Source organism: Bubalus kerabau, chromosome 4, assembly GCF_029407905.1.
Source record: "Bubalus kerabau isolate K-KA32 ecotype Philippines breed swamp buffalo chromosome 4, PCC_UOA_SB_1v2, whole genome shotgun sequence".
NCBI classification, from domain to species: Eukaryota; Metazoa; Chordata; class Mammalia; order Artiodactyla; family Bovidae; genus Bubalus; species Bubalus kerabau.
Window position 1 is genome coordinate 3303623 of NC_073627.1, and position 12307 is coordinate 3315929.

Sequence of the window (12307 nt, forward strand, 5' to 3'; positions counted from 1 at the left end):
GAGAAATCTATATCACATACTCGCTCCAAAAAAGTACATTTATCCAAGCACTGAATGGTTTGGAACACTAGAATTTTCCTAATAGGGACATAGTGAAAGGTCTCATTCATTAAAATGCACGTTTATATTTTTCTTATAAGATGAAGCAATAGAGTTAATCAATGCTCTCCTGCATTTATTAAGTTTCAGTTATAAACAAAATTTAATTCTTCATGTTTCCTTATTTAGCTAAATTACTAAGGGAAACAGTCTATTCAGATTGGGAAGCTTCCTGTTAAAACAGTCAACCTTTCTCTAATTTTTGGTTTCAATAAATAAGGCTCGATGCATATCATTCCATGGGGGTGAAAGTGAGGTTGGTAAGAAGGACTAGGATACACGTATTTATTTGCAATTTATTTCTCATCAGTAAATTTATACAAACAACCATCATCTGAGAACTTTGCATTCATTTTTTTTAAAAAAAGATTTTTCCTATCATATGAAACCATCCTGACCTGTGGTGTATTCAGTTTACTTAAAGTAGCATATTAAAATAAAACCATTTCAATCGTAGTTTCAGAGAAATGGTATCCCTTTCTGGGTGACTGGTTTTCAAAAAGAGCTCATGACCTGGAAATGAGAATGTTGGATTTTTGTGGCTTGGAAAATCCTCAGCCATCTACAGATGCATAGATTGAATCACAATAACAGAAGAGATCATCTATAAACGATGAATTTCCTCTTTCCATTTAGGTTTAATATGCTTTGAAGGATTCATCAGACCTCTCCGGTCCAATTAAGAAATCCACGAGGAAACCCGTCTGAGAGGCAGCTCATTGCAGCGCAGTGAGCCGTACCGCATCCTTTGTCCACTGGTCATGCAGACTTAGCTTGTCTGTCTCCAGGCTTTTTCAGCTTTAGGCTACAGCCTGGCTTCCTATACATCCACCCCTTTGGCACAGTTAATCCAAACGGCCTATAAATAGCACTTGGCTTCACACAGGTTAAATGAGACCTCCATGGTGTGACCCATGATTCCCACGGAGAGGGCTTTAAAAGGTAAGAAAGTTGGTGGCAGGGCTCGAACCACTGTACCATCGCCACAAATGGAATGAAACAGCCAGGCGCTTGGCTGTCAGAGTCACACCGCCTGCACAACCTGTTTCAGGCCCTTTTAATGTCTGTGTCTTAGGAAAGTGACTAGGAAGAGCGGCACGCTGGCTGAGGCAGGATTCAGAGGGACCCGCGAAGCCCAAGCGCACTTCACCAGCACCTCCTAGGGGCCGAGCGCGCGAAGGAGGCTCGGAGGTGGGTCCCGGCGCGAACCCCGGTTCCCGGTCGGTTTCATTCTTGCGCTCGCGCACAGCCACCCCGGCGGTACCGCCCAGAAAGACGAGCTAGCGTGTGGAAGTTGTTTGGCGTCTCAAGGAGGCCCTGGAGAGGTTTAAACTACGCGGAGGACACATTTGATCGCTTGAGGAAATAAACATTCACCACACACACACACACACACACATACAGGGACAGCAAACTTGGTGTAAGGAGGATTCTTAAGTATTCTTTAAGAGCAAAGCTTCGTGATGACACCAAAATGCTCAGGCGTGCGCGGCTCCGCAGTGTACACACACACACACACACACACACACACACACACACAGTGCTCCAGGGTCCACGCCCGGTTCACACTGCGGTTGACAGCGCTTGTGAAAGGGTCTCCGTGCCCTCGCCCGGTTGCTGGGCGGGAGGGCTAGGAGGCGCCGGCGCGTGGCAGCGCTGAGCGCCCGTAGGAGTTGCTCCTGCAGAGAATTCAGGAGTCTAACTGCTCTGGGTTTAGATCAGCAGAGCGTGCCGGGCGCGCTGGTGGATACCGGGATTGAGGGCGGACCCCGCGGCAGGGAACGGGCCGTTCACCCTCCCGAGGAGCCCCGGCGCTCTGTAAGTAACTCGCCCCCAGTCGGGAGAGGGAAGGGCCGGGCGGCCCGGCGCGCGTCGGCCCCCGGTCGGGCTCTGCGCGCCGCTCGCGGTCCCTTTCCGCGTTGCATCGGCGGCTCCTCCTCGCCCCGCTGGTTCAGCCCAGGATTCGGGGGGCGGGAAGGATCGCGGGGCAGGGGTGGGAGGTTGCCCCGGGTGGGAGGGAAGGGGAGAGGAAGACGCGCCCCCAGCTGACAGGCAAGCTTCCCAGGCGGCCACCGGGCGGCCGGGATACCGGCCCTCCGCGAGCCCCTGGGGGCGCGCGCCCGGCCCCGCCGCCGCCGAGGACAGGAAGGGGCCAGCGTGGGGCTGGCCCCGGGGTGGGAAGCTCGGCCCACAGGCGGGGCTGCAATTAGGCCGCCGCCGGAGCCGGGCCGCCGGCGTCCCACCTGCTGCGGGCCCGGCCGGGCGCGGCCGCCTCCTTCTCCCCTGCGGCCGGGCGTTGGGGGCGCGAGGGGCGGGAGCCGCGGCAGGTTCTCGCGCCGGCCCCGCGGGCCCAGCGGCGCAGCATCCTCCCCCCGGCGCGGTCCCCGCGGGGCCGGGAGCGCGGCGATTGGCCGGCGCGGCCGGGGGCGGGGCCGGGCGGCCCGGTGCCTCGCGGACGCCTCAAAAGAGCCCAGGAAAGCGCAGAGCGCACTGGAGACCCAGCCCGCGCGCAGCCCGCCCCGGCGCCGGCCCGCTGGGTCTTGGGAATTACTGGTTCGCTTTGGCTCCCTCGCTTGTACAAACTCCTGGATCTCACATGCCTCTGTAACCCCCCACTTCCACTCCATGTCCCCATGCTCCTGCGCCAGCAACAGGTAAGGGCTGCTGTGTGTTTTCTTCCCTCCTTTGCTCTCCTTGCCTGTGGGTCCCGGGGAGAGGACTCGGGCTTCCGTCCCCGACCCGGCCCGGCCCGGCCCGGCCGCCCCAGAGGTGCCCAGCTGTCAGGCGGCCTTTAGTTCTCCCCCACGCGCCGGAGTCCCAGAGCCTGCCTATAGAGTTTGTGTGCGCACCAGAACATCCTCAGAGCTAAAAATACTGAGACATGCTTGGAACAGTTGAGCAATAGAAACATTTCTCTGCAGCATCTGTTTGTGCTCATAACTTCCAGTGCACCAGCTGTAGCGAGATACTCAGTTGGGAGACCCGGGCGAGGGAGCCTCTGTTCGATTCTGTCTGTCAGGAGGAAAAAAAAAAAAAAAAAAAAAGGCAGTGGATGCGTGTAGAAAACCGGTCTCAAACCTTGGCAAACCTTGGGACTCAGCGCCGGTCTCGGTCCTTGGCGTCTTTCCTCCCCACCCCCTCTGTCATTGCTTCAAGTGTGGCTTGAGTTCCAAACCCAGCGAGCTTCTCTCAAAGTTGCTTTGCCGGGGAAGAGAACGGGAGCTCGCGCTGGATCTGAGCCCTAAGATCGCGAAACTTGCACACCTCCCCTAAGCAGCTTGCTCTTCTTTGGAATAATCACGTTAATACCGAAATTTGAAGACGGTCAGGTTTCAGGGAAGCATGGTGGTCGAAACGACTTGATTCTGCAAAGGGATTGCATCATAACATAGAGTCATGATGACAGTTGGAAAAAAAAATCGAGATAGGAAGTGGGCAGTTTATTGTCTGTGTCTGGGTGATCCTGTCAGCAGGATGGTAACAAAGATGCGGCTGTGAATCCTGGGATTTCTATTAACCAAGAATTTACCTTTTAGGAAATCAGGCCTGATTTGAAAGCGTGTTTTGGGTATGCAAAGAATGCCTATTGCTTTGTGCCACTTGCTTTCATTCCGTTAGTAATCGGTAGGCTGTGATTTTCTCCCACTAAGGACTGCCGTATGGCTGCTCTGTGTTACCTGTATGCTTGCTAGCTTTTTCCCTCTCACTTTCACGCCTGCTCCAAGTGTTTTATTTTTATTTGTCATGATCCAGAAAAATCCCCAGGCTGAGGAATTAAGAGACTGACTCTAAGGGTGGTGGGAGGGGTCAAAGTCGGGGTCAAGGTCATGTCACTTTGCTTGCACTCCCTGCCCCTCCCCCCTGCTGGCACTTTCTTTTTGTTATTGCTCTCCATAGGAATATGTGTTCTGAGCTCTTGTAAACTGACCTTAAAAAAAATAGCACGCGGGGTATTTCTGCTTCCTTCTACTTCCTTCAGACTTTCCGGCTGCCCAATCCTTGTCGAGTCCTTGCATGACTTTTTGAATAGCATAAAAGACCAACCATGTCTTTACCTGGACAGAAGGACAGTTTCAAACTTTTTTTTTTTTTTTAGTCTTTATTTTTGTTTGCTATAGAGATATATAGTTCAGCATGTGCACATACCAAGTGATGCTATATGCATTGTTGAGTATGAAAGATGTGGGGTTCCCATAGATGAGTGGGTGCCCCTCCTCTCCAAGAGCCCCTCCCCCTCCCTTCTGTTTACTGAGCTTCTGAGAGGTTGCTTTGCCAGCCTTGAGCTCTCGTAGCAACCGTGTGCCCAGAGCACACTCAGGCTGGTCTATATGGCGTCAGCTGGGGAATAGCTGCTCTAAACACTCATTAGCAGACCTCTCGTTCAGTCCTTTTACCATCCCTGTCTCCTCTCTTTACTCAGAAACTTTCTTATCCGCTCCACACCACAACCATAAGAGGGGGCCCACTTATTCTCATTTAGTCTTCCTGGTTAGCATGTCTCTGTTCTTGGATTATCCATCCTGGGAATATCTCGGTGATGGTAAAAATGATCTGGATATATTCATTACACTGTGTTATCTCTTTGGCCTCATCTCTGTCTCCAGCTCTCTCTCCTTTAACATCTACCTTGAGATGGAAGCCCTGAAGTATTTTTTTCCACTGCTTATGCTTAATTTGGGCTCAGCCTATAAATAGTCTTAACATGAAGAGCAGCACATGTAGCCTCTCCATTTCCCAGAAATACTTTCTTCCTCATTGGTTATGCCCTGGGTAAAAATGATTGTTTGTGTCTATTAAGTTTATTTCAGGCCCTTACATATTCTGGCTGAAAATGGGGGCATTTGCACATTGTTCATCAGATCACATGTGAATTCTCCCAAGCTGTGCCCCTCAAGGAGGGCAATCACTGGGGGTTTTCATCGGTTCTTAATCAGATGATTCTCAAGAACTTACTTAGAATGTGGCCCTAAAATGAAGTTGCATGAAAGCCCTATTCCTAATTAAAGTGTTTTCCCAGAGGCTCATGAATTGGTGATTTTCAGTGTGAGAAGGGCAGGCAAGGAAGTTTTCTGCTTGCCCACAGCCACTCAGGCATGTGGGCAGGTTAATAGGAAAGACAGTCTTCAGAGTGGAATATTAAGACAGTTACCCTATCAGACTTTGGCAGCGTCTCAGCTTTTGCTGTATCATCAGCTCCACCAAAGTCTGAATACACATCATGTGTGTGCGCATATACACACACGAATCTGTTTTGGAACGTATCTGCTGGAGGTGACAAAAGTTTCCATTTTGCCAGAAAAATCTTTCTTCCCAACCCCCTTTCCAGGCAGAAATGGTAAATTTCTAAATGATGCTCCGCATATGGAACAAATTCTGTCATTAGCAATGGAAATAAGACAATAATAGTCACTCAATACAGGCTCTCTTCAAAATTCTAAATGCGGAAAGCTATTCATTTGTAGGAAGCTGGTCGTGTGTGTTTTGTGGAATTCAGACGAATGTCCTGGGGTCAAGATTTTTAGAAAGTCATAATTCAGTCTTTAGATTTCATATGACTGTTATGCTTTAATCTGGAAAGAGAGCAGAAATCAGTCAGATGAAATTTGAGACTGTCTACTCTTGGTCCGTAATGGTAACTCAGATGGAAGGATTGTTTTGAATCATGAAAAGGGAATTTCTTGGTGTCAGCTTATAAGATCCTGAAGTCAGTCAGAACTCACGGATACAAGCCTATTTAAATGAGGCCTCCCTGCCGCCCCTTTCTTGGAAAATGCACCTGCATTTGGGGTCATATTATTGTCTATATTTGTGTGTGTGTCGAAGGGCTTGGCAGTTTCATATGAGCCAAATGAGCTGAAATCTCTGTTTAAAAAAATTCCTTCTGTGTCCAGGGTCTAGAACTCTGAGGAATCAGTCTTGTTTCTTTTGTCCAAGTGCAAACTTCATGGGAAGCAGACAAAACATTGAAGCAGGTGGAAGGGTAAGAAGACACAGTACCTTCTTTTTATAAAGTAATTCAAAGGCAGTTTCAAATCGGGCATCATTCAGGTGTCAAAAGCTGCCAAAATGTAACACACATTGCAATTTTCACAGATGACTAATCTCAGGAAAAATGTGTTGGGGCACATTCTTGCATAATAACTTGGATAAAGAGGCAGAAGTGAAACGACTGTAACAAGTCATTTTCAAAGACAGTATACCTTGCCTTTTTACTCAGGGGGTGCGTGAAAACAGATCAGTGATTTGCTGTCTTTGCAGCTGGTCTGGTTGCATGTGGTTCTGTTAACTGCTTCATCTGAGTGCAGTTTAGGGGGAGAAAGAAAAAGTGGTGTCTTCGTCATCAGGGTGTTGACGAATCTCTGATCCTGTCCATCTGCTGTTCACTGTCCCCCTTTAATCCAGGAGACAGCTTTGGTGGTTTGAAAGTCAAGCATCCCTCCATTTTTCATTTCTCTGCTGTGTTCATTTTAAAATTTATATTTGGTTGTCAAAACACCCTAGACTTTCTCCCAGCCTTTTGCAAATCCAGGAAAAATTATATCCTTTGGACCAGACATGGAAAGTCAAAAGTCGGTAGATGATTTTTAACTACAGGGGCGGGGGTGCAGGGGGCAGGAGATGAGCAGAGAGAGGAAAACTGAAAACTGCTGTTTATTTGTTCACATTAGGTAAAGGTGAGCATCTTCTCTACAGGAACAGAGGTCAGAAAGCAGCACTGCGAAGTGCGAGTGAGCTGAGGGGGGCCTGTGACTTACTGCTACAGAGTTGTCTGGGTTTGAAAACACACAGACTTGGACTCCCGTGAAATGAGTCCCAGCCTTATCTCAATCCACTGAAGACCTGATCCTTGAGCACAAAGGTGCTTACTTCCTTGCCTGTCATTACACACGGCAGTCCCATCTCCAGAGAATTTCAAGTCTCTCATTGCTAAGCAACAGGATCACTCTGTATCCCCCAGAGTGAGCCTGCATCTTCAAGTCAGAATCACTTGCAGGAACAGAGATGTTATCAGGAGTTTCTGCCGCTTTTGGTGGCTGCTGTCAGTGTGTGACGTGATGGAATAAGCCCAAAATGTCTCCAGAAATCCTCGTCCCTTTCAGATGATTGGAAGGGCTGTTTGCTCAGTTTTGTCTGTTAAATGAACTAGTCAATGCTTTTGGATTTCAGCCTCGTCATTGAGGGCTGTCATGTTCTTCCACAATGCACCTGCTGCCCCATGAATATGAACATTCTGCATTCATGTGAAATGCTCTCTGATGTGTCCGAGTTCTTAAAGCTTCATGACAAACCTGGGAGTTAGAAAAGTCTTTCTTCTGCTTAATCACCAGGGACCCTAGCAAGTAGAGAAGGCAAATGAAGAGCATAAGAGGAGACAGTAGAATATTCTAGATTTCTGGCCAAAAATAGGGGAACAGGAATCTGAGACTTTGGATGAAGGGAAGGGATAATTAGGGATGGAGGGATATGTGCGCACTGCTATATTTAAAATGGACAACCAACAAAAATCTGCTGTACAGCACAGGGGACTCTGCTCAATGTTCTGTGGCAGCCTGGATGGCAGGGGAGTTGGGAGGAGAATGGATACATGTATAAGTATGGCTGAGTCCCTTCGCTGTCCACCTGAAAGTGTCAAAACACTGCCAATCAGCTATACTCCAATATAAAATTTAAAAGTTAGAAAAAAACACTGTCATGAACAACCACCTCTTCTGTGTTTAGCCACATCATGTTTTTAAGTAATATAAGAAAATAGTTTCTTTCTATTTCTTTAGGGCTACAGAAAGAAATAAAAACCCCAGCAATTCAGCATAAAGGACATTGATGTATATCTGTCTCTGTTTCTGGCTAGGAACTGTTGCATTAGAGAGTAGAACCCTTTCCTAATGAACTTCTTTTGTAATAAAAGATCTCTCTCTCTTTTTTGCAGGACCTGTTCTCTGGATGTCAGCTGAGTTACTAAGGTGACTCTGCATGTCAAGAGACAGACCTGGGTAGCCAGAACCTCAAGGCCCCTGGAGACTCCATCCCTCCTTCTTTTTTTGTGCGTGTGGGTCCTCACTGAACATTCAAACCTGTTTCTCCAAAGGGTTTTGCAAAAACTGAGACTGTTTCCCAAAGCAGAAGCGCTGGCGTCCACAGCAGAAGCGATGGGCAGCGTGCGCACCAACCGCTACAGCATCGTCTCATCGGAGGAGGACGGCATGAAGCTGGCCACCCTGGCGGTGGCCAACGGGTTTGGGAATGGCAAGAGCAAAGTCCACACCCGCCAGCAGTGCAGGAGCCGCTTCGTGAAGAAGGACGGACACTGCAACGTGCAGTTCATCAACGTGGGCGAGAAGGGCCAGCGGTACCTGGCCGACATCTTCACCACGTGCGTGGACATCCGCTGGCGGTGGATGCTGGTCATCTTCTGCCTGGCTTTCGTGCTCTCCTGGCTCTTCTTCGGCTGTGTGTTTTGGTTGATCGCGCTGCTCCACGGGGACCTGGATGCGTCCAAGGAGAGCAAAGCCTGTGTGTCCGAGGTCAACAGCTTCACGGCTGCCTTCCTTTTCTCCATCGAGACGCAGACCACCATCGGCTACGGCTTCCGCTGCGTCACAGACGAGTGCCCCGTGGCCGTCTTCATGGTGGTCTTTCAGTCCATCGTGGGCTGCATCATCGACGCCTTCATCATCGGTGCGGTAATGGCCAAGATGGCCAAGCCCAAGAAGAGAAACGAGACGCTGGTCTTCAGCCACAACGCCGTGATTGCCATGAGGGACGGCAAGCTCTGCCTCATGTGGCGGGTGGGCAACCTCCGCAAGAGCCACTTGGTGGAGGCACACGTGCGTGCGCAGCTCCTCAAGTCCAGAATCACCTCCGAGGGGGAGTACATCCCCCTGGATCAGATAGACATCAACGTGGGCTTCGACAGCGGCATTGACCGCATATTTCTGGTGTCTCCCATCACCATCGTCCATGAGATCGATGAGGACAGTCCTCTGTACGATCTGAGCAAGCAGGACATCGACAATGCAGACTTTGAGATCGTGGTCATCCTCGAGGGTATGGTGGAGGCCACGGCCATGACCACGCAGTGCCGGAGCTCGTACCTGGCCAACGAGATCCTCTGGGGTCACCGCTACGAGCCGGTCCTCTTCGAGGAGAAACACTACTACAAAGTGGACTACTCCAGGTTCCACAAGACGTACGAAGTCCCCAACACGCCCCTGTGCAGCGCTAGGGACTTAGCGGAGAAGAAATACATCCTGTCGAACGCTAACTCGTTTTGCTACGAAAATGAGGTCGCCCTCACAAGCAAAGAGGAAGACGACAGTGAAAACGGGGTCCCTGAGAGCACAAGCACGGACACGCCCCCGGACATAGACCTGCACAACCAGGCCAGTGTACCTCTGGAGCCCAGGCCGTTACGACGGGAGTCGGAGATATGACTGAGTCCTCCTGGGCAGTGCTTCCTCTGAAACACGGTCTGTTGGTCAAAGGCCCAAAACAGTTACGCACACGACGGTACCAGGGGCAGGTGGTTCGAGGCAAGTGACCACAAGGGACTGGGGCTAGCGCGGTGGTTTTAGAGAAAGACTGTAAGCGCGAAGATGAACCTAAAGCACTAAACAGGCCTCCCCGTGACCCGAAGGCGCATAACACGTTGTAGAATAAGTTATGGGGTGTTTGTGTTTGTGTTTTGTGTTTTGAACCAAACTTGAACTTGCAGGCAAGCCTTGGTTGGTGGGGTGTTTGACTTCTCCAGAACGCTTCTCTTTGGGGAACAAGAATGTTTTTAAATGGCATCACATTTTTCAATGTTTTAAAGGCAAGACACTGCCTTAACTTTTGAAAAGCTGCTAACTACACCAACATGTGTCGTATTGTTGCAGTGTAGTTTTTTTTTTTTTTCCTTGTGTGTAATTTAAAAAGTCAGTGTTGAACTTTGTTGAAAGCTCATGATATGCGCTTCAAAGTGGCAAGTATTTGGCTATTAGCTGCCAAACGAGAGCCTGATTTTTTGAGGCCAGTAATTTGTTTGCTAGAATTGATTCTCTCTCTCCCTCTCGTGCTGTCTGTCTCTCTGGTTACATAAGGGCATTATGTAACACTAGCCAAATGGTAGCCTCCGGGCTGTTGTTAATGTTTTTTTTTTTTCCCCTCCAAGATGTTAATGGGTTATCTCAAATTTTAAGTTAGACTACCTAAAATAAATACCAAAGATAATGCACATTTTTGCACAGTGGAGCTTACACTAAAAGGGAAAGAAAGCCCCACGGCTGCCTTGAAATCAAGAGACAAGAACTTTGAACCTCAGCAAGACCTTGAACTACCCTCTCCTTTTGCACCTTATTGAGAAAATAGAACATCACACACACAGTTAAGTGTGATGCTTTTAATTTTTTGCTCTTTCATGTAACTTTCACGTCATAGGAAGAAGACAGGGGAAAGTAAAATTCACACACACACACAGACACACACACACACAGACACACACACACACACGAAAGATATAAGCAACTTTCCTTTCCTTCGAGGTGGTGCTGGACAGGCGAATGCAACTTTGAGAGATGATGATGACCCCTTAGATGTTTTTTTTTTCTGGATTTTTCCATGTTTTGTACATTCCAAAATTCATCCCAGAAGATAAGACCTAGGTTGACATGAGTTGGCACCCTCCGCGCTGAGCCATCCAACCCGAAAGATCAGTAGGTTTAAACCTTCAGGCTGAATTCCTTGCCCTGGTGGTGGGTGCCTCTCTGGCTTGAGTTCATTTTCTAAAAGATGCCACGCCTGGCCTGTGGGCTGGTTCTTCCCATCAAACTGTTTGGACCGAGTCCTCCAATATCTGAGAGGGTTGTGAATGCCCCAGTGAGAAGTTAGCAAGATGTGGAAGAGCCATTTTGATGTAGCTCATCAACTTAAGTATTTAGGAAGAAGGGGAACATTGCCTTTTCTTTTTTTTTAAATGATAGAGAGCAGGAATGAAAATGTCTCAGTATTTTAGGGTCAACAAGAGCCATAACAATCCTAACAGCGTCACAAGTAAAGGAGATAATGATCTAAAAGTGTCCTTTCCCCTCGGTGGATCCACACCTGTCTTTGAATCCGAGTGGATCCCTTTTGCCTGTGGAGACCTGGAGCCTGTTACTTGGGGCACATCATTTCCCAGAAGCTTCTCCTGCCTGGCTGCCTGACTCGCTAGGAACATTTTGTTTGGTTCGGTTTTCTGCTCTAGCTTGATATAACAGAACTCTGTTTTGGTTTAAAGTTCCTTATTTGTGAATTCTGGGGTCACTGATTTTTTTCTTTTTCAATGGGAGTCTCAAAATCAACTCTCTTTATGGTATTACACCCCTGTATGCCATTAAAAAACAGCTTGTTCTAGAATCCTGTATTTCATCAGCCCGTGTCTGGGATGGTCTCTGGTTCCTGACCAGCCATATCTGCATGGGGTGCCTGCAGTCAGAGGACAGTCTCTGCTCTTGTCTGCCTTTCGAGTCGGTGGGTTTGAACCCTGTGCAGTTATTTGCATGGAAACCAGATTAGAGCTCTCAAGCGAGGGGATGATATTTGAAGTCTAGACTTACAGGCCGATGGGGGAAGTTGTTTAGAGACTTAGAGGAATTGGGATGGAGTGGACACAGAATGTACAGTCTAATGTACATGGCGACCGTCCTGCCATTGATAGGGAGAGGGTGTTGAGGGTTTCAGCTGCTGCTATTCCGATACTTTTGCAAAGGAAAATAATCAAACCAAAGAGTATTCCGTGATCTGTAAGTTACATGAAGATACAGTAGAGGATGGGGGTGACAAAGACACCTTCTTGTCGCACAGTGCTTCCACTTAAACACTTGACATGTTTGCAGTGGGGCGGGTGGAGGGGGCAAGAACGAGGGAGGGAACTCTTGCAACTTCTTTCTAAAAAGAGAAAAAAAAATTAAAATTTCTGGTGCACAGGTTTGTTTTTTTTTTTCAAGAAAATTTTGCAGAAGCTATGTTTTTAAAGTGTACATTTTATAAAGTTTATCAGATATTTTCATATTTAAAGCCAAATGTAAATAGAAGTCTGTAAAGGGAAGAAAATTGCCATAGAAAGTATAATTTCAGTGCAGCAATTTCTGAGAGCTAGTACCTATATGCTACCGGTTAGCATGGTTTTAGCAAATATTTACCAGCCTTATAAGGTTTGTCTTGCTATGTTCTCCTGTTATTTATTTCAGCA

At 48.2% G+C, this 12307-nt stretch overlaps 1 protein-coding gene across 4 annotated transcripts; it reads left to right on the plus strand.

Moving 5' to 3' along the window:
• The first annotated feature begins 1172 nt into the window (after positions 1–1172).
• Positions 1173–11847, plus strand: KCNJ2 (potassium inwardly rectifying channel subfamily J member 2). 4 transcript variants are annotated; one of them, XM_055575017.1, is made up of 2 exons: positions 1173–1290; positions 8027–11847. In XM_055575017.1, the coding sequence occupies exon 2, from the start codon at positions 8247–8249 to the stop codon at positions 9528–9530; it is 1284 nt and encodes a 427-aa protein (XP_055430992.1). In that variant the 5' UTR covers positions 1173–1290; positions 8027–8246; the 3' UTR covers positions 9531–11847. The 4 variants fall into 4 exon arrangements, with proteins under 4 accessions (XP_055430992.1, XP_055430991.1, XP_055430990.1 ...); XM_055575016.1 differs by lacking the exon at positions 1173–1290 and adding an exon at positions 1798–1917; XM_055575015.1 differs by lacking the exon at positions 1173–1290 and adding an exon at positions 2597–2753.
• The last annotated feature ends 460 nt before the right edge of the window (positions 11848–12307 follow it).